A 22,134-nucleotide genomic window follows, 5' to 3' on the forward strand; every position below is an offset into this window, starting at 1 on the left:
TAAAACATGATGAAAATATAAAGGAATTATCTGGCAAACCAATGGTTGTGTGGAGTATTTTATTTTTTATTTTTTAAGTTTAGAGGATTTAAGTTAATCTGTAAACATTAATGCATGTATGACGTAAAAAAAGAAAAGAAAAAGAAAAGATAAACAAATAGATAAATAAACAACCCAATTTGCTGGGTAAAATTAACCCAACATGTGTTCTGTCCCATATTTACCCAGCCCTTGGGCTGAAAACAATTTGGGTTGTTTTCAACCAAGTGTTTTTAAGAGTGTACAAATCAAAGAATACAACAAAAGAAAACCAAATAATATTAATCCCATAAATAGCCTGCAGTCAGTGCAACATAAAAAAAGTAACATTACTGCATTTTGAATGTGTTCAATTGACTTGATGTTAAATGTTTTTGATATTCTAAGAAAGAAAAAGAAATATCGCAAAATAACCTATAGATGGCACCAGGACTGTCTGATTGCTCGTTGAATACACAGGAAAAGATGGACTGACGATTAGTTCTGCCTGGTTCATGTGAGCAGCTCTCCATAGATAGGCAGTTGATTACTCCTGTCGGGATGATTGGCCATAACGGAGTACAAGAGTTCAAGCTGAGTTTTAACCACAGCGAACATGTAAGATTGCATAATCACAGGTAATTTTATGGTGTTTTGGACATTTTTATCTCATGCTGACATGAATTGTGTGGCTGATTAAGTCTTGGACGGTTGTGTGTATTTTAAGAGCGCACATAGTTTGTGTTTGTCCTTGTTTACAGTGTTGATCAGTGTTTATGTGTTGACTTGAGTGTATTGAATGCTGATTAAATCTCTAAATATAAATAGTATGCTATCTTAGGGTGGAACCATTTCTCGTCGTGTTGTTTGTTTTTGTGTCACAATAAGAGGACTGTGATTACACTACCCACAGTATGTAGGTCAAGAACACACATATCTGCACCTGACCTGAGTTAACCGTCTCTGCTAAGTTCAGTCAAGCCTTTACTGTTGTTCATCCATATATCTTAATATATAATGCATTAAACTAATTAGTTGCACTGTCATTGTGTTTATGGTGCTGTGTACCTGGTCTTTCAGAATAAGAAATATAAATAAAATAGAAGTTGAATCCATGGATGCCTACATCAAATAGGTCTAATTGGCCCCATAGAGTTTTGATTTTTGGTATGTTTATGAATAAAATAAATTCCTTCAGTTTTCCAGCATCTTTTGCATATTTGAACCCTTTCCAACAGTGACTTTTGAAATCCATATTTTCAAACTGAGGACAATTGAGGGACTCAAACACAACTATTAAAAAAGGTTCAAACATGCTGATGCTCCAGAAGGAAACACGATGCACGGGGGGTGAAAACTTTTTGAATTTGAAGATCAAGATAAATTGTACTTAATTTGTCTTCTGGGAAACATGTAGGTATCTTCTGTTGCTTCCGAAGGGCAGTACTAAATGAAAAAAAGAAAAGAAGATATTTACACAAAAGATTTTCATCCTGTTCAAAAGTTTTCACCCCCGCGCTCTTAATGCATCGTGTTTCCTTCTGGAGCATCAGTGAAGGTTTGAACCTTTTTTAATAGTTGAGTTTGAGTCCCTCAGTTGTTCTCAGTATGCAAAGATGGATCTCAAAATCATACAGTCACTGCTGGAAAGGGTTAAAATATACAAAAGATGCTGGAAAAGGGAATTGTGGATCATCAGGTAACGACACACAGTATTAAGAATCAAGGGTATGTAAACTTTTGAACAGGGTCATTTTTATCAATTCAGCTATTTTTTTGTCTTCTGGACATCTTTTATGTAAAATATCTTATTTAGGACAGTGCAAAATAAAAAATAACATGCATTTTGTATGATCCCTCTTATTTTGTTAAAATGATTCACATTTTCATAGATACTGCAAGGGGTTCACAAACGTTTAGGCAGCACTGTATTTAGACACACTTTTTACTTGTTTCTTTTACATCATGGGGGGAATGATTAATTGATTCTGCAGACATGCAGTATAATGTTTCTCTTCTGATTTTGACCTGTTGAAGAGGCTAAAGTCTGTCATGCTTTTCCTTTCTCATGTGCCTTGATTTCTCTTGCCAGAAGTAAGTAACGTGATGTATGTGACCACCTTCCTGCGTTATGTTAGGTACGTTTTATCCAAATTAAACAAAAAACGTTACAATGTTTTATTATTCCTGTCCTCATGCATCCAACAAATATCATTCTCATTCTTACAGGCTTGGTGGTAGGTGCGTTTCTGCTCATGTCATTCAGAGGAGGAGTCTCTCAGGAGCGGATGCCATTAATGCCCTGCGGCCCTTTTACTTCGCTGTGCATCCTGATTTCTTTGGCCAGCATCCAAAAGAGAGAGTAATAATATTTAAATAATGATATATTATTATATACACAAACATTTTAATTTAAAATGCATGATAATAATGATTGTTATATGTAAATATGGTAACACTTTACAATAGGGTTTCATTTGTTAACATTAGTTAGTTAATGTATTAACTTACATGAACTAACCATGAGCAATACATTTGTTACAGTATTTATTCATCTTTGTTAGTTAGTTCATAAAAATACAGCTGTTCATTGTTTGTTTATGTTGGTTCACAATGTCATTAACTAATGTTAACTAATACAACTTTTTATTTTAATAAACTATTAGTAAATGAAATTAGCATTAACTAAGATTAATAAATACTGTAGAAGTATAGTTCATATGTAAACTAATGAAACCTTATTGTAAAGTGTTACCGTAAATATTGTTTTCCCTCATTTCTCTGCAGAGCAGTTTTAAGGAGTTTTTTGTTTGTTTTTGTTTTCTGTGTTATAGGAAGTGAATGAAAACTCCCTCCAAAGGCTAAATGGTTATCTGGAAAATCTTCAAAAGCCTGGAGCGAGATCCCCCAAACCCACAAACCTCACTTTTTATGTCAGGGACACAAAAGAAACAGCAGACTCCAGCAGTAGTCTGATAGCCTCAGGTAACACTAGTTCTCCTCTGATTCACAGTCAAAAGTAGTCTCCTGAAGCCATGTGATAACATTGTATGAGGAACAGATTGTAATTGTTTGTTTTCCTTACTAAAGTCTTTAATTCCCTATTTTAGTTTTGACAGTATTAAGCAAAGTTGTCATTCAAACTTTTGGTGTCTAAAATAAATATATATATATATATTTTTAAATGTTTATGCTTTTATTCTGCAAAGATACAATGAATTGATAAAAAGTGACAGAATGTTACAAAATATTATATATAAAATATTTCCACACAACAACAAAAAAAGCACAACAGTTTTCAACATTGATAATAATAAGAAAGGTTCCTTAAACACTAAATTGGCATATTAGAATGCCACTAAAGACTGGAGTAAGGCACAGCCACCAAAGTGTTTTTAGCCAGCTGAAAATGGCAGACGCTCTTCTGAAAACGCCTAGCTGCGGGTCACAGTGGGTCAGTGCTTCGGTGGCACAGTGGTTTGGTTGCTATGATCTGTGAAAGTGTTACTAGCTTCTGAATTCGCAGATAGTTTATTTCTAAATATAAAAATATCGACACAATGTAAAGTACTTGTTCTGGCCCATGTTTTAAATGATTTTGATCTGTTGTTGTATAACCCGCAATTCTGACTTTTTTCTCTGAATTGCAAGATCCACTTCTGAGAAAAAAAGTCTGAATTAATAGATATAAACTCACAATTCTGAGAAAAAAAATCTGAATTGCTAGATGTAAATTCGCAATTGCAAGAAAAAAAAGTCTGAATTTTGAGATTAAGGGATTTTTCACACTTGGCATATTTGGTTTGATTAAAACAAACTCAGGTGTGATTGCTCAGTTAGTGCGGTTCATTTGAATAAGTGTGAACGCTGCCATCAGAACCCTGGTGCACACTGAACAAGCGGACCGAGACACCAATCAAAAGGTTCCAAATGAACTCTTGTGCGGTTTGAGTGAAATATGAACGCAACATGGATCAAAGACATGTAAACGAACCAAAAACAGGACATGACGTCACAAGATACAACCCTAAAAAGGAAGAAATGCTCAAGCATACCTGTTTTTTCTCATCATAGTCGCGCTGTTACACATCACATTTCGGTACGGGCATCAGAACCACGTCTCCTCGCAACAGATCTTCGCTTGTGTGTGTGACGCTGTTTTGACTCCTTTACACATTTTATAAGCTCTTCATGAGTTCTCAGCTGGTCAAAATACCATCACACGTTGGCTACGCACATACAACAAGCGCATTTATCCCAGCACGCAGCATTGTTTTGGATGTTCAGTAAGTTCCGTCATGAAATATATGCAATAAAAGCAGACCAATCAGGTTGTAAACATATCCCTGTGCATTTAGGTTCGGTGTTAAAATGCCAATGTGAATGCTAAGCGGACCAGGACTGAATGTTTTGACTTTCTTTTGGTCCGGACCAAACAAACCAAGCAAACCAAACTACGAGTGTGAACACACCCTAAAAGTCGCAGAAACAAGCTTCCATAGCTCAGAGCCTCGTCGCATGGCGTTTTTAAATATGAAACAATTGGAAAAAATACGCTGGCCTTGGGAAAAGAATCATTTTGGTGGACACTCAGCCTAATGGCTGCTAACAATTCAGCTTTGCCATCACAGGAATAAATTACATTTTAAATATATTATAGCAATATTTCACAACATTACTCTTTTCAATGTATTTTTATTCAAGTATATGCTGCCTTGGTAAGCATAAGAGACTTTTTTCAAAAACTTTAAAAACCGACCCCAAATGTGTGAATGGTAATGTTCCGTTTCCAATGCATGATTTTAATTGAAGAACCCTACACTTCCCAGGATTCCGGTCGGTGAGTTTCACCCTGCAGTCTAAGGATGTTCTGAGCACAGTGCTGGATGTCCTGAGGTCCTGTAGCCTCTCGGTTGAACACATGCAGGATGTGCTCAAGGCTGAGACCAGGAAGAGCTCAACACAACAGCCTGAAACAGCTTTCTATAGGCCCATCAAATGGGACAAGACTTATTACACTTTCACTGGCTTCAGGGACCCAGAGCAGGAGTTAGAGCAAGCCAAGAGAGTGGAGCCCACACTGAGGTATTGGGAGAGAGAGAGAGAGACCTTTCCTTCGTGCCAATTCACATTAATCGTTCTTTTTTAAGTCAGTTTAGGTTGCTTATTCACTCTTAGCACTACCACATGGCTATATTTGGATGAACTGTTCGTTTAATGTGTCAGGCCACCTAACTGCTAGACGAGTGCTCCTGCAGCTTTTGTTAAAGGGGTCCTATTATGCCTTTCCACTTTTTTTAACTTTAGTTACTGTGTAATGTTGCTGTTTGAGTGTATAAAAGATCTGCAAGACTACAAAGCTCAAAGTCCACTCCAAGAATCCCCTTTTCAAGAAGTACAACGAACGTTTGGACATCAACGTGATTTTTCCAAATCTTATGAAGTCACAATGTTCCTCATTTATATAATCCGCGCCCACGGAATAAGCAAAAAAGGTGTGAGGCCTGGTTGAGCTGCATTAGAGAAGGCTATGTCAAAGAGACACTGTTTTTCAACGTTTCCAAAACAGCTTGTTTTCTCTTGCTTTGTAAGCTCTCGCTTTTGTAAGACGGTTCGCCGCTCCTTAGGAAAATTAACCATGGTTTTGTGATCGATAACTGTTTGTATTATCTTAGTTTTCCGACAAATATTATGATTAAATGGTGGATGAGATCGTATCTATAATGTATAAGAAAATTACAAAACACACCACTCCTGTACATCCTGTAAAATCCATGCTCTGCATGAAATCCGTTCTGCACAATCCTAGGGGCTTCATCGAAATTGGCGTGTTCGAGCCAGACTGGGGAGAGAGGTGCTGTAATAATGTAAAATATGTGAAAAAGAATGGGATTTTTGAACAATCAAGCATGAAAATATATTTTAGTACACCCCAAAAGCAAAAGCAAGACTCAAGGTTCCGTCTGATATAGATATAGAGGCATTTTGCATGACTATGAGCGTGATATTGCTCTTATAAATATCCAAGTATTTGATACAGCTTTTATTCTTCAAGTCAATCATATATTCATGGGAGAAAAAAAAATCAGTTTGAATAAGGAAAGCGATATCTTTGTCATAGTATCCTTTCAATGGTTAAAGGATCATCCACATGATCAAAACTTGTTGTACTCAGTACATGTCAAAGGACATGCCTTCTGTCTTCTAATTGATAGTTGAAAGTCAAAGGCCTTTTAGTATCATTCAAAACATTTCCTCTTTCAGGTTGTGGTTTCTGTGTCTTTCTGCTGTGAAATTTGTAACTTTTATATTGTTACTAATATTTCAAGACGAACACTTACTGGACTAAAGTAACTTGGGTTTACTTCTATTATCTATACTTATTACACGGCTCTGTGGAATACTTGATTCTGATTGGTCAATCGCACCATCCAGCGGTGGTTTTGCCTCCCACAGTAAAAACTACTGAGCTTCAATCATAAAACTAAGCATTTAAATAACATCATACTTAACATATTTTTGCATTATGTGTAATTAGTAAGTAGCTATCCTGTTATGAAGGTCTCATCGATTTACATAAGCTATCAGAATTTCATCTTGCTTTGTGGCCTTGTAAATATCAGCAACTGCACCATATTTTATGCACAGTTTGGGCCTGAGGTGTTTCTTTACCTCAAGTATGTGTTAAGCCATAAAATCCTGATGTATCAAATATGACACTCAACAAAAAACAGATAAGATAAGATTCAATTAACTGTTTCATTTCAAAACATGTTATTTTCCTGGTTATTATTTTATATGTGAAGTTTTACAGGGTTAAACCTGAACTAAATTATCGTTTGCTCTAGGTTTGCATGGGGCAGTGATAATGGAATTGGCTAAATCTTCTCTCTGACCCATTTGAGAGGAGGAACTTTGAGCTTTGTGACAACTTTAAGAAAGGGTTTTGGACACTTTTGGAAACCTGAATAGTACATGAACAAAGATCTATTATGTCAGACAAAGTTCATTGTCAATATTCTTTAATGAATCTGGGATACTGTATATAATGTTTCATTGAACTCATGCTGAAACGTTGTTTCACTTTCTTTCTTTGTGTTTATCTTCAGTTTCTGGCTGAGAAACAATGAGCCGGAGGCCACAAAGAAACAGAATGCCAGTCTTCCACGCCGTGAGGAGCTGAAAAGATTGAAAAGACTGCTGATTCAGAAACTTGGTTTGTTGGATATCAGGTCAGCTCTAACTCAGACTAAGGTGCTCTTATAGTCTGTAAAGTGTGCTTGGTAATTTTTAATCACCAAGTATATTTTAGTTTAATGTTAATGCTCAAGAATGGCAGCCCTCTAATTGGTAATTATTCACTTAATGGTGAACTTGAACTCCTTAAAACCGTTTAATCAATGTTAAAACATTTATCACATGTCCTGGAAAGAGTATAATCATAGCATTAGTCAACCTTTAAAGTGACATTTTGGTTATAATGTCTGGTGGTGTGGCTTGCTTATGTTTTTATAAAGATTTTTTCTTTTTTGGAGTTAGCTAGCAAGTAGTCAATTAACTTTGAATTTATAAGATTAAAAACTTAAAGCTATTCTCAGATGATGAAGTAAAATAAAATAAAATAAAAAGTGACAACATTATTTACAAACTGTAATGTAAAAAGACAGACACACACACACTCAAATTAAAGCTATCTTGATTTTGTTTTCTTTAAAATCATCCAAGCAACTGCACCCTTATAATTAATGGTATATTCATCATGATATGGAAAACTTCTCAAATATACACTAACATCAAACATTTGTGTTTTTTAATCCTTTTATTGTGCAAGGATGCATTCAGTTGATCAAAAGTGATGGTAAAATCAAATGCTATACAAGATTTCTATTTCAAATTAATGCTGTTCTTTGAAACTTTCCATTCATCAAAGAATCCTGAAAACAAATTATTATGGTTTTCACAAAAATATTGAGCAGCGCAACTGTTTTGAACTTTTATGATAATAATAAAGAAAATCTTTCTTGAGCACCAAATAAGCATATTAGAATGATCCTGTGACACTGAAGAAATGGACTCGGAAGAAATGGACTAAAAATTCAGCTTTGCCATCACAGGAAGAAATTACATTTTAAAATATACTAAAACAGACATTTTCACTATCATTTTCAAATTGAAAATTAAATGCAGATTAAAAACATAAAAAACAACCCTATACTTTTAAACAGTGGTGTATGTCTGCTAATGCAGGTATGTGTAAAACTAGTCGTTGACCTGTTGGACACAGTATCTCGTGTTGTGTTCTTACATCCTGCTGTCAGTATGTTCACCATGTTTAATCATCATGTGATTCTCTGTCCTGTAGGTGGCAGCGCAAATGGGGAGTTTCACACAAATGCTGTCAGCTGCAGAGTCTGATTCGTCTGTCCACGCAAAACCCTGAGGCTCTGCACCACCTGAGAGGTAACCATGGAAATAGAATTCATGAAATGGGATCAGATGGATTAAATGTTTACTCAATTTCCTCTCTTTCCCAAAACAGGACACATAATAGTTTTTACTGACCAATCAGGGATGAATGCCTCAGGGCATGTGATGTTAGGAACAATGGATGTCCACCATCAATGGTCAAAGGTACAGCTTTTTTATTAACCAGTGTCAGGGTAATATTTACTTTTAAAAAAGCTTAAAGGGATAGTTCACCCCATAATGAAAATTCTGTCATTAATTACTCAACCTCATGTCGTTCCAAACCCATAAAACTTTCGTTCATCTTCGGAACACAAATGAAGATCTTTTTGATGAAATCTGTGAGCTTTCTGTCCCTCCATTGACAGCTACGCCACTACCACTTTGATGCTTAAAAAAGTTCATAAAGAGATCGTAAAACTAAACTATATGAATTAAGCGGTTTAGTCCAAATATTCTGAAGAGACTCGATCACTTTTTTTATGATGAACAGAGTGAATTTAAGCTTTTTATTCACATTTAAACATTGATCAGCGAACATAAACAGAAGCTCAACCAAACCTGTTTGACGTGCAAGAATGAACCTCATTGGTTCATGAGGAAGCTCAAACCTGATGCGTAACACGAGAATGAACCTCATTGGTTCATGAGGAAGATCAAACCTGATGCGTAACATGAGAATGAACCTCATTGGTTCATGAGGAAGCTCAAACCTGATGCGTAACACGAGAATGAACCTCATTGGTTCATGAGTAAGCTCAAACCTGATGCGTAACACGAGAATGAACCTCATTGGTTCATGAGGAAGCTCAAACCTGATGCGTAACACGAGAATGAACCTCATTGGTTCATGAGGAAGATCAAACCTGATGCGTAACACGAGAATGAACCTCACTGGTTCATGAGGAAGCTCAAACCTGATGCGTAACACGAGAATGAACCTCATTGGTTCATGAGGAAGCTCAAACCTGATGCGTAACACGAGAATGAACCTCACTGGTTCATGAGGAAGCTCAAACCTGATGCGTAACACGAGAATGAACCTCATTGGTTCATGAGGAAGCTCAAACCTGATGCGTAACACGAGAATGAACCTCATTGGTTCATGAGGAAGCTCAAACCTGATGCGTAACACGAGAATGAACCTCATTGGTTCTTGCACGTCAAGCAAACATGCTTGAGCTTCCGTTTACCACAACTGATGTGTGAATTGATGAATGTTTAAATGTGAATAAAAGCCTTAATTCAATTTGTTCATCATATAATAAAGCGATCGTGTCTCTTCAGAAAACTTGGACTAAACGATTCATGGACTAAAGCTCAATTCATATGGATTAGTTTTACAATCTCTTTATGAACTTTTTGAAATGTCAAAATGCTCAGATTTCATCAAAAAGATCTTCATTTGTGTTCCGAAGATGAACGAAAGTCTTACGGGTTTGGAACGACATGAGGGTGAGTAATTAACGACAGAATCTTTATTTTTGGGTGAACTAACCCTTTAAAATATCATGGCAGACATTTATGCTGACTATGAGGCTTGTCCATGTGTATGTTCAGCTCTTTGAAAGATTACAGAGTTACAGAAGCCTGTTCCAGCAGTCGGATTGGCTGAAGGAGCGCATCAGTCACCTTCTGGGAGGGATTCAGGTGATCCACATCAAGCGGTTGGGTCCAGCTCTGCCTCTGGAGGAACACTACAGGACCCTCAACACCTTCCACAAGAGACTGTTGCCTCAGCGCCTCTACCTGCACCCCCGCAGCCTGCAAGGCCTCACGATGACCTTGGAAAAGTAAATACTCGTATACTTTCAGTCCAGCCATTTGCTCATGTGTAGTTCCTTTGTTTACAACCTTCAACTATGTGGGGCAGGGTGCTCAGAAATGCACTAGATCTTATCACTAAAAGCACGATTGAGCCTCAGTGATAGCAGGCTTGAGCAGTGCGTACGTGCACACAAATCTTAGTTAACGTGAAATCAAAGTAGTTACTTTTATAATAAATGTCCCTGGTTTTGTCCATGTTTTATGAGGGCATGTTTTTCAAAAGAAAATAACTTGTTAACACTTTTTTTGATGGTGCCCTTTAGACACTTTACTAGCTATAAGTAACTTTGCAACTACATGTCAATGAACTCTCATTAGAGTATTAGTAGACTGTCTGCTTAATATCTGCAATCTCTTTATTGTGATGATCCTCCAACATTCTACTGACTATAAGTAACTTTGTCAACCTACGTCAACTTATTCTACTAACCCAAACAGTCTATTAGTACTCGAATACTCTTATACTCTGATGACAGTTAGTAGACATTACTTGTTACTTGTAGTCAACAGAATATTTAAAGGGGACCATCAAAATAAAGCGTTGTATCAGCAACTGCACCAAAATTAATTACCAAAAATTATTGTATCAGATCGTTGGATCAGGAAATATATTTCTCCACCTCTGAACCAACTTTTTTTTCATTCAGAAAAAAAAATAAAAATTCTGTTTGGGGTTTGTACGAATTTTTTTTTTTTGTGAAAAAGTCTTTATGCTCAGCAAGGCTGCATTTATTTGATCAAAATAAAGTAAAAAATAAATAAAATATTGTAAAATATTATTACATTTTAAAACTAATTTATTCCTGTGATGGTAAAGCTAAAATTTCAGCATCATTACACCAGTCTACCATTACTCCAGAATTTGTTTCTCAAGAAACATTTCATATTATTTTTATGTTGAAAACAGTTGTACTGCTTAATATTTTTGTAGAAACTGTGATAAATTTTTTTCATGATTCTTTGATTAATAGAAAGCTCAAGAGAACACCAGTTATTTAAAACAGATTTGTTTAGTAAGTGTTAAAATGGAAATCTGTTGTAACATTACGTCTTTACTGTCTTCTCAATTTAATGCATCCTGGCTGAATACAATTATTAATTTCTTTTTCTTTTTTTAAACAAGCAAGCAAAAACAACATTTGAACGGTGGCATATTATAATAAAAAATGATATAAATATAAGATATTTAAAAAAATATATAATAATAAGTCAATAATGTCATAGCCGACGTCCAATGAAATCTGTATGGATAAAATCTAACTACCATAACATTATGTGGCCAAAAAGCCAATTCTCAATTGACAGGCTTTAAAGTAGCTGTGTGATAATATTATAAAACTAATATTATAGTAGATATTTTATTTGTGTCCTCCCGGTTATTTATTTAATCGGCTATTTTTTTCTAGTGCCATCAGCTAATCAGAAACCACCCGACTTATAATAACTGCAAAAATAATTACAGTATGTGCTTAGAGTCAACAGAACGTATTGTCCGTGTGTGCGGCCGCTTACATAGTTATCATAGTAGTAATAATTATTGATGTGAAAAGGCCTTTAGATTCATGAGGCATTTGTCTCAATGGCATTTGGTGCAGCAAGTAACATTACAATAAATTAATTATTGTAGCTTTAAATAGATTGCTATATGAAATATGTATTGTGCAGAATAGTATTCCACTGAAAGGACAAGATAAACAAAAATGAAACAGAAGAGAGACCATACTGGACTGTTAACAACAGATTGTAGCTGAATGGCATCATCTTAATTCCTGCGGTTCCCTCTGTTCTATTCATTCCTGTCGTATTTCTGACTGATACATCCTCACTGTTCACTGAGAAGGCTTTGTGCTGCTTAATGTCCCGTCAATCATTGTTTTTACTATTCTGTTCTGTTGCCATAGTGACCGCTCCACCCCCTGCCTGCATGAGATGGGCCACTTCATCATCCCCACTATGTGTGACACCCTCCAGCTGCAGAACTTCCTCCAGAGCCAGGCCCAGGAGGCCCGGAGGCGCTTGCAGCGGAAAGACAAGTGAGTGCTTGACCTATCGGTGCTCATTAACATGACATCAAAATTCACCATTTACTTTGTTTTTGGTGTTAAAGGGATAGTTCACCCAAAAATGAAAATTCTGTCGTCATTTACACACCCTCAAGTTGTTCCAAACCTGAATTGATGTCCATGTTTTCTTTTGTTTTTTTTCATACTATGAAAGTCAATGGGGTCCATCAACTGTTTGGTTACCCATATTCTTCAAAATATCTTCTTGTGTGTTCAACAGAACAAAGAAATTCATACAGGTTTGGAACAACTTGAGGGTGAGTAAATGATGACAGAATTGTCATTTTTGGGTGAACTATCCTTTTAATGTGCATGAATCATCAGTAAATTATTCTATAGATTCATTTTCATTATCTTGTATCAGGTTATAATATTTCTATTTTGCTAATGTAACCAGGGATGTGAGGGCAGGGGAAACAATAATAACCGCTATTATTACTGCATTTAATACATTCTTGATTCATACATTTTTAACAATCCAACACCAAGTCCCAATGGATAAAACTGAACTACATTATTTGAACTATATGTCCTGTTACACTTAGAAAAACATCTCAATAAAGAAATTAAGTGTTGCAACAGCTGTTTTATATTTTATTCAAATAAAATATAAAACAGCTGTTGCAGCACTTAATTTAGGAGAGCATAATGATTGTTTTTAGTCACTAGAATTATTGTCTTTGAAATTCACACCACCATTTGCTCAAAAAAAAAAAAAAAAAAAAATACAATATTTTTTTTTTTGGTTTAAAAGAAATTAATACTTTCAAGGACACATTAAATTGACAGTAAAGACATTTATAATGCTACAAATGTTTTCTGTTTGTAATATATTTTTAAATATATTTAAAATTGTTATAATATTTCACAATATTGTGTTTTTTTTATCAAATAAGTACGGCCTTGGTAAGTATGAGACTTAACATAAGATATATATATATATATATATATATATATATATATGAAGAGTTCAGATCCAAAAGCCTCTAAATGCCATTTGAAATTTTCTTCTAGAATGATCATTTTTATCAAGCTTGTATATTTAAGTTCAGTAATTTCACTTAAATGATAATTAATAGGTAATCTTCATTGCCATTTAAGTGAAATTATTGAACTTAAATATACGAGCTTGATAAAAATGATCATTCTAGAAGAAAATTTCAGATGGCATTTAGAGGCTTTTGCATCTGAACTCTTCATATATATATATGAAGTATACTTTTTATGGAAAGTTATGTTAATTTTGTCTTACTTTTTCTTATGGTTCTATTTTTGGCAAATATAAAGGCCCTTTCACACCAAAATTGAAATGAATAAGCCTCAGGCTGAAGGGAATGCAAATGTACAGTAGAGGGCGCAGCTCAAACAAACCTTTCAGCTGTGCTGTCATTCTGGATCGCAGAAGTAAATGAATAGCAAAGTAAATGGAAAACAAATTAAATACAATTGTAATGTTATCTAAAGTCATTTTTGCTTATTGGTACGGTTGAATTGGATAATCGAGGGTTAGCAGCAAAGACATTGGTTAATAAAATTAGATTGAATACATAAAGTATATTTGTGTTATTTAACATTTAATTATTGCAGGTTTGGGTAATATTCTGATTTTGCATTTCACTGTTTTTATTCATTTTGAGGAATACTGAATCTGTTTTTGTGCAAGTGAGATGAGTTAATGCCTGCTTACATTTAGTCTACAGTAACCACCATGTTTACACAGCGAACTGCACTTACTCCCAGTTTCTCTCAGCATGGGGACAGGAGAGGTGTCAGTCGATAAATGGGAAAACAAAGTAACTTGCGTTACTTGTAATGATTACCCTCAACACTGTTACTCGGTACTTAAAAATATAATTACACTGTAACAATGGCACCTTAAAATAAAGTGGGTGACACTTTATTTGGTTACACTTTATTTAAAGTGTAATTATATATTTAAGTACTGAGTAATAGTTATTAACAGCATATACTTACTATAGGGATAGGGTAGGATTAGGCTTTGGTTGAGGGTTATTTGCATGTAATTATGCATAATTTACTGTTAATACTATGGTAAGCACATGTAACATTATGTAACAAGGACACTAATAAAGTGTTACCATAAAATGTAACCCTTTATTTTAAGGGGTCCCTGTTACAGTGTAATTATACAGTTATGTACTGAGTAATAACAACTTGTAGTTACTATAGGTTTAGGATTAGTGTTTGTTTAATGTTAAGTTAGTTTGGTTACACTTTATTTTAAGGTGTCGTTGTTACAGTGTAATTAGACATTTAAATACTGAGTAATAATAATTAACTACATGTACTTACTATAGGGTTAGGGTAGGATTGAGGGTTAGTTGCATGTAATTATGCATAATTTATAGTTATTACTATAGTAACTACATGTAACATATGTAACACTGTAAAATAAAGTGTTACCGTTACTTGTAGTAATGCATAATACACTGTTATTACTATGGTAAGTACATGTTAAAAATGTAACGGGGACAGTGTAAAATAAAGTGTTACCTATTTTTGCAATGTAGCCACTGTTTAAAACCGTCTTTCATTAAAATGTCAAATATCCCGTGCATGCAGGTTGGAGGCGGAGGAAGAAGACCTCATTTGGAGTTGTCTGCAGGATCTGTCTCTGCGCAGTCTGTCTAAAGAGCCCAGCGTGTCGAGCAGTCAGATGATCCCGTGCTGCAGGCGTCTGATGGAAGAGAGATCCCCTCAGATGCAGGGCCTTCATCTCTGCGTCTCTCACTTCTATTCAGTCATGCAGGATGGGGATCTGTGTATTCCCTGGGACTGGAAAGGCTGAAGAACGCTGAACTGTATTTCAGACTTTATTACTCATGTAGTCACTATAAGATTTTGAGATTTTGGAAACGGCCTATTGTGTAGGCGTAATTATAAATGCACTTTGGTTCTAAAATACCTGCACATGGTGTTGTGCTTTTCAGCCAGTGGGCCGCAGTGATGTTATGTTATAACTTAGCACAGAAAGTTGATTATTGATCATTTTCACTGCCAACCATATTCATTACTAATGAGCATAACACTTAGAAAAAAAACATGGTCATAAACTTTTAAAGCATCATGGACTGATAAGGCTCTTTTTTGCCTTGAAACAATCAGTTGCTGTATTTTAACATGCAACTTTGAGTTATATACATATATATACATATACATACATACATACATACATACACACACACATTCTGGTTTTCACTGTTGTGCTTGATTGATGCTCCATATGAGAGACTGCTTGAGTCTTTATTATTTCATTTATCCTTTTGTTCCTGATTCCTAAACTCATTTACTTATATGTAATGCTGCCACAATCTGAATTGCACAGTCAAAATTCAAATAAAGTGTTTGGAAAAATGATTTGTTTTTCGAAATGCTGAGTGTCTATATTCACAGTATTCAGAAATGGAAAAGTGTTCTCTTCAGATGTAGTGTCTGTACATTATCAATCCTAAATGCTGTAATACTGTCTGTTTTGAGATGTAGTGTGCAGTGTATCTGTATTGTTTGCTGCTATTGCATTTTAAAGCTTTATAATGTGACATCTGTATGTATAATAAATATCCAACTGTATAACCACAAAGTTCAAACAATGGTTCATGGTTACTATTGTTATGTACATATTTGGTTTACAATGTTTTTAAAGATTTTGTTCATTGTGACAGTCCATGAATTTCCCACTCTAACAGATATGAAATGTAATAATTCAGGTGTCAATACGAATGTGTGTAATACTAATATTATTTTTATCACATTTTTATTCTTATTAATATTGAAAACAACCTTTCTGTTTAATGTTTTTGTGAATACCACAATAAGGATAATGATAATAATAATAATCGTAATTTTTTTAAGGATTTTTCAGTATCAATCTTTCTTTGTTCATTTTTTTTTTCATACTGACCCCAAACGTTTGGTGCATGAGAGTTTACACAAAAATGGTTGTCAACATTGATGATAATAATATCAAATATTTCTTGAGCACCAAATCAGCATATTAGAATGATTTCTGAAGGATCATGTGACACTGAAGACTGTTCAGCTTTTGCCATCAGAGAAATAAATTATATCTAAAAAAAATAAAAGTTATTTTAAAGTGTAATAATGTTTCACATTTTTTCCATCAAATAAATACAGCCTTGGTAAGAGACTTCTTTCAAACCTTTAACTGTAGATGTTATTTAAAGCGTCTCAAAGCTGAACTTGCAGGCACCCGCACATTTTAGAGAATGACCTCATCCCTGCATGACTGAATGTGAATCATCACTTTCAACTGTCACCTGTGAGTGTGTTCATGGTCTGCGTCGCTGTACTGTCTGCTTTCAGACAGATTTACACGTGGAGGATTGAGACAGAGGTTATCAGCAAGCACATCACAGTCCAGCCAGAAGTATTTGCTTCCCTGTGGGCAGGGAGGATTTTCTGCTTTCTTCTAATTCTAGTCATTAATCATCAAAAACTGCCTGAAGTCTGTAATTATCATTAAGAATGAAACTATTTGAAAATACTTGAATATCTACTAATCAACCGTTGTTGTCAGGGCTGCAAACAAACAACCAATTACACATTGTGGATGGATGGATGGATGGATGGATGGATGGATGGATGGATGGGTGGGTGGGTGGATGGATGGATGGATGGATGGATGGATGGATTGATTGATGGATAGATTGATGGATTTTTGTGGATTTTTTTGTTTTGTTTTAAACATTACCATTCAAAAGTTTGGGGTCATAATTTTTTATTTATTTTTATAATTCATACTTTTATTAAGCAAGGATGCATTAAATTGATCAAAAGAAACAGTAAAGACATTTATAGTTTTAAATTCAAATAAAGGCTGTTCATTTGAACTTTCTATTCATTAAAGAATCCAGAAAAAAATTAAAGATGTTTCATGGTTTCCACATTAATATTATGCAGCAAAACTGTTTTCAATAATAACCATTATAAATACTTGATCACCAATACTAATTGATAACAAATCAGAATATTAGAATGATTTCTGAAGGATCGTGTGACACCGAAGACTGGAGTAATGATGCTGAAAATATAGCTTTATCATCACAGGAGTAAATTATATTTAAAAAAAAAAATAGCAATATTACTTTTGATCAAATAAATGCAGCCTTGGTGAGCATAAGATATTTATTTAAAAAACATCTTAATTTCAAAATTTTAACCAGTTTTGTAGGGTCTTTTTTGAAGGCTTTTTGTATTCAGTAGCAATACTTTGCCCCAAAGGTCATAAATATGGCAGATGAGTCGTGTGAATGAAATATACGCAATAATATATCTTTCTGCGAACATGCCATGTATTTTCAGCTGTGTATTTCAAAGCAATAGTGAAAGCTATCTTGGAGACTTTCACACGCTAAACAAGAGACTAATTATCAATTAGTCAGGACAACAGTGATCCGACAGGGTACGACAGGACAGGACTCTTTGTTAGGTAAGTGGATATAAATGTAATCCCGTGATTAAGACGGACCTGCACGAAACCCCTGCTGATAATGAATCTATCAATTGCATTGTCGAGGTGTAAGCACATTAAGCCAATCAAAAATGGACAATCACATACAGATACATAGGGCTACGTCACAAAACAGTCACAAAGGAGCATTCACTTCTGACACCAAAGATGATTTGGACTTTAATAATAATAATAAAACAATCCATAACATGTTGATACATGATACATGTATATATATATATATATATATATATTATATATATATATATATACTGTACATATATCACGAGCTACATTCAACATTCATAGTATCATATTTGATACATCAGGCTTTTATTGCCAATATAGGAGAATATGGGACAAAAAAACTCCCAAATGAAGTAAAACATATGCAATTTGATGCAGTTTCTGATATTTATATGAGCAAAAAAGTAAGAAATTCTGATAGCTTGTATAATGTAAATCACTGGGCTCTTTATAACAGTATTGCAGACTACTTATATAAAATGTATATAAATATCATTTGTCACTCTTAATCTCCCAATAATGTGTCTTAGCAAGATTACATTTAAATGCTTTGATGATCAAAGCTCTGTATGTCTTTAGAATTATACTAAAAGGCATTTTACTTGCTAAAAAGTACACTGTAAAATAATTCCATCTAAAAACTTTAAAAGTTTAGTTTTATGTATAATCAACTTGGATGTACAAGTCGTTTCAACTTAAATTGCTTTAATTATTTTGATGAGTTAAAGTAATGTAAAAACACCAAGTTGCCATGACTTATTGATTGTTTATTTCTTTTTTAACAGTGACTAATTCAGAAAAAAAGAAGGCATGTAGTAGAACAGCAACGTTTTAATAATGTTAATAATTTAGAAATCAGCGTCAAAGGGATAATAGGACTAGCTATTTCCTGGTCTTGAGAAGGAATCAGCGCTTCATTACACAGACCCACCCTCGCACGTACACATAACCCCGGGCCACATTGCCTGTGGTCATTTCCACCATGTGACATGACCCTTTCCTTGCTTTGCTTGGATTTGCTGAGCCTCTGCCCTCACCCAACCCCCCGTTTTCCTCATGTAGATCAATGGAATGTCCTTGGGATGGCCAGAGCGCTGTAGCTGAGTGTGGGCAGCCTCCACTACCCCTAATCCCAGCCATAATAATGGGGTCAAAAGGTCCCTCCCAAAGCCCTGTCTTTCAGCCTGGCATCCCACTGCTTTATTGGGCAGCCTGCATCTGGAGCCTAAGCCCCACCGAGAAGCTTCCTCCCTTGTCACAAGAGCCACCCCAGCACCCCGTCCTAAGTGCCCATAAATGCACACAAAAGCCAGTCCTACATGTGGTAGCTATCTATTACAGGAGGGGCCCTCAGGAGGCGTATAGCATCGATTACAAAAAGGTTGAGATTGATTTCATAGGTTCAGGTGTGGGTGGGAAATTAGCATGTACTGTTGAGAGATTGTTGCTGGGAGATTTAATGAGAAATAACGAGAGAACAAAGGGATCTTCGTGTCCTAGAACGTGTTTACCAACCTTTTTGTCCTATGTAACCCCACGGCCCCATCAATAATGCTCAATCAGCCCTTCATCGACACCGAAACAGAACTGTGTTCCTTTTAAATATCATTACGCTCCATGTCATCGTCATAATTAGCTGAAAAATCATCGTTTTATTTAAACAAAAAGAGAAGATAATATAATAATAATAATAAAAACATATATGCCAGTGATGTTGCTAAAAAACAATTAAAATATGGAAAATAAAATAAAACTTTACATTTTATGCTCGATATCATTTAGCATTGATTTTCCCTTCAAAATGGAGCAGAAAAATCATGAATCTTTGTTTTATTTAAACAAAAAAAAGATAGGCTAATATTAAAATTAAAATAAAAACATATGCCAGTAATATTATCAAAAACAACCGAAATATGGAAAATATTCAAATGAAATAAACGTTCACATAGCCTTTAATTACTATTTAGTAATTTTGTCATTTTTAGTAGTTGCCATTTTAATAATATGTAAAGATTGTATTGATTTTTATATCAGGTTTTGGTATTTTAGAAGCCTATATCAAATTTACCTAAATGAAAATGAAAATGTTGTTTTGACAACTAGCTGAAATTACCATCAGTCAAACAGTTACATTTAGCAAAGGAACCTATTCACATTTTTAAAGGCATGAGCAAGACACATGCAGGAACATAGCATGGGATGACAAACATGGCTGCAATAGAATAGCCTACAATAGATATTTTGACACAGAGAAACATAAGCTTTGGTCTTTCTGTTGTTTCTTAAAATACGTAATACAAAAAAATGAACTGAAAGAGGGTCTGCGTTTTTCCGCATGCGCAGATACATAAAACTAGAGCAAAAGACGCAAGGATCCATGTAAAAAAAACAACAACGAAATCTCTTCTATAAAAACAACAACAGACAAAACAAAACACTACAGGATAAATCCTAAATAAGATCTTATAATTAGTCTCTTTGAGCACCAGGTATTCTGCTGGCCATTCAAAAGAAAAAATCTATTTTTTGGTCACTGAATATGTAGGCTACTATTTTATTAGTCAATGCCATGCCTAACCCCGCCCCCTCGCAACACAAACCCCGCCCCTCTAAAGTGTTCTCAGGCGGAAGTGTGCGCTGGGCTTTTTTAGTACGGACGCGTTCTCTTGATGGTCACGCGCTGTAGAATTGTCGTACGCGCGAGCGTCATTCCCAAAGAAAATGAATGCGTATTGAAGCGGCACGCGGGGAGAGAGCGTTTGTTTTGCGCTGCAAACGCGAGACGAATATGGGCATTTGCATTTGAAACCTCGGGAACGAGTGGAAACCAAAGGTTGAATGGTTACTTTATTCCCCTCGCCAAACTGTTACTGTTAGCGGACTCGGAGAAGTTAAAGGGGCTTTTTCACCTTCAGCCTCATCACAGTAACAGGATTTTGAGGGGCGCTCCGTGCTAACGAGCTACATGGGACATACTTTGAATTATTCAGTTGCGGCTCGCGCAAGCGCGAAACGAGAATAATGACGCGCAGATGGTAGACTAAAGCGCGTTCATGGAAAACGGACATATTTGCGTTTGGAAAGAGAAAAACTGACAGTGTATCGAGCGCGTTTGGCCCCTCGTCATGCGGCGGTGGGGGAGGATCGGAGCAGGGACCTCGCAGCGGATTTCATGTTTCGCAACAATGTTAATGCCCCACAACGAGGGATTATAAGGCCTCAGAATGACACTTGCTTTCCAAATGGTTAAAGTGCACTCGAGAAGTTGCGTATAGAGTTTGTTCTGCGAGCGGCAACAAAACCAGAGCGCCCAATTCAATCTAAATGTATCAAACGGGAATGTATATATCAAGTGTCGTTGAATGTAGCTCACAGTGCGGCATGTACACTCTATGATCTGCATTACTTGCTTTGAATTGATCAGGGAACCATTTCGGCAGCCTTCGTGTGTCTTAACGCGTCTTTATGTGTGAAGTTATTCTGTGGTCCTCTGCACAAATGGCGTCTTTCCCAGACTCCGACCTGCAAACATGTCCGCTGTGCAAGGAGCTGTGCGGCTGCTCTGCTCCGATCTCCTCCAATTCATCTACCTCCTCCTCTTCCTCACAGACCTCCAACTCCTCATCTACCTCATCCACCAGGAGACTGCACGTCCTGCCCTGTCTGCACGCCTTCTGCAGGCAATGCCTGGAGGGCCACCGGAGCCCCGGTGACCCTCTGAAGCTCAGATGCCCCACATGCGACCAAAAAGTGTCTTTGTCGGAATCAGGCGTGGACGCGCTGCCCTCCTCCAACTTTCTGTTCAGCAACCTCCTGGATGTGGTGGTCTCTGCTGAGGAACAGGGCAAGAACGGGCGGTCTTCATCGGTGGTCCATCATGGTGGTCTTCTGAGACCCCAGCACCTCTCGGACCCTCAGTGCAGCTCGTGTGATGAGGGGAACCCCGCCACCTCTCACTGCCTGGACTGCCAGGAGTACCTGTGCGATAACTGCGTGCGGGCCCACCAGAGGGTCCGACTCACCAAAGACCACTTCATCGAGGGGCTGATGGAGAGCTTACACCTGGCCAACCGCACCATCAACTCCAACACCCCAGTCAACATCTCCCAGTCCTTCCATAACAGCTTCTCCATGCTGAATGTGTTCCAGGAGAGGGTGGAGTTCTGCCAGCAACATGAAAACGCGGTGAGTTTGATCTACAATTCACTGCACGTTCCGATTATTTTGTCTTGTGGTTAAAGA

The 22,134-nt window shown here is 36.1% G+C and overlaps 2 protein-coding genes across 8 annotated transcripts in view; both read left to right on the plus strand.

Moving 5' to 3' along the window:
• The first annotated feature begins 481 nt into the window (after nucleotides 1–481).
• On the plus strand, nucleotides 482–15,752 carry tcaim (T cell activation inhibitor, mitochondrial). Of its 7 annotated transcripts, none has more exons than XR_014624964.1 (12): nucleotides 495–656; nucleotides 2,111–2,156; nucleotides 2,248–2,380; nucleotides 2,853–3,003; nucleotides 4,848–5,103; nucleotides 7,128–7,250; nucleotides 8,381–8,478; nucleotides 8,558–8,649; nucleotides 10,045–10,277; nucleotides 12,213–12,344; nucleotides 12,529–12,908; nucleotides 12,993–13,079. XR_014624964.1 is itself a non-coding variant. In XM_084384795.1 (12 exons), exons 2-12 carry the CDS (start codon nucleotides 2,125–2,127, stop codon nucleotides 15,024–15,026), a joined length of 1,422 nt encoding a protein of 473 aa, XP_084240921.1. In that variant the 5' UTR covers nucleotides 519–656; nucleotides 2,111–2,124; the 3' UTR covers nucleotides 15,027–15,752. The 7 variants fall into 7 exon arrangements, 6 of the variants coding, with proteins under 6 accessions (XP_084240917.1, XP_084240916.1, XP_084240921.1 ...); XM_084384795.1 differs by lacking the exon at nucleotides 12,993–13,079 and adding an exon at nucleotides 14,958–15,752 and having other exon boundaries at nucleotides 519–656; nucleotides 12,529–12,631; XM_084384791.1 differs by lacking the exons at nucleotides 12,529–12,908; nucleotides 12,993–13,079 and adding an exon at nucleotides 14,958–15,752 and having other exon boundaries at nucleotides 482–636.
• A 4,756-nt stretch (nucleotides 15,753–20,508) lies between these two features.
• Nucleotides 20,509–22,134, plus strand: part of trim71 (tripartite motif containing 71, E3 ubiquitin protein ligase) — a 33,304-nt gene continuing 31,678 nt past the window's right edge. Inside the window, exon 1 of the mRNA XM_084435280.1 lies at nucleotides 20,509–22,077. Coding sequence (XP_084291406.1) covers nucleotides 21,358–22,077 — 720 coding nt within the window. The 5' untranslated portion in view covers nucleotides 20,509–21,357. The remainder of the gene's footprint in view (nucleotides 22,078–22,134) is intronic.

This window comes from Rutilus rutilus, assembly GCF_951802725.1.
Source record: "Rutilus rutilus genome assembly, chromosome: 17".
NCBI lineage: Eukaryota > Metazoa > Chordata > Actinopteri > Cypriniformes > Leuciscidae > Rutilus > Rutilus rutilus.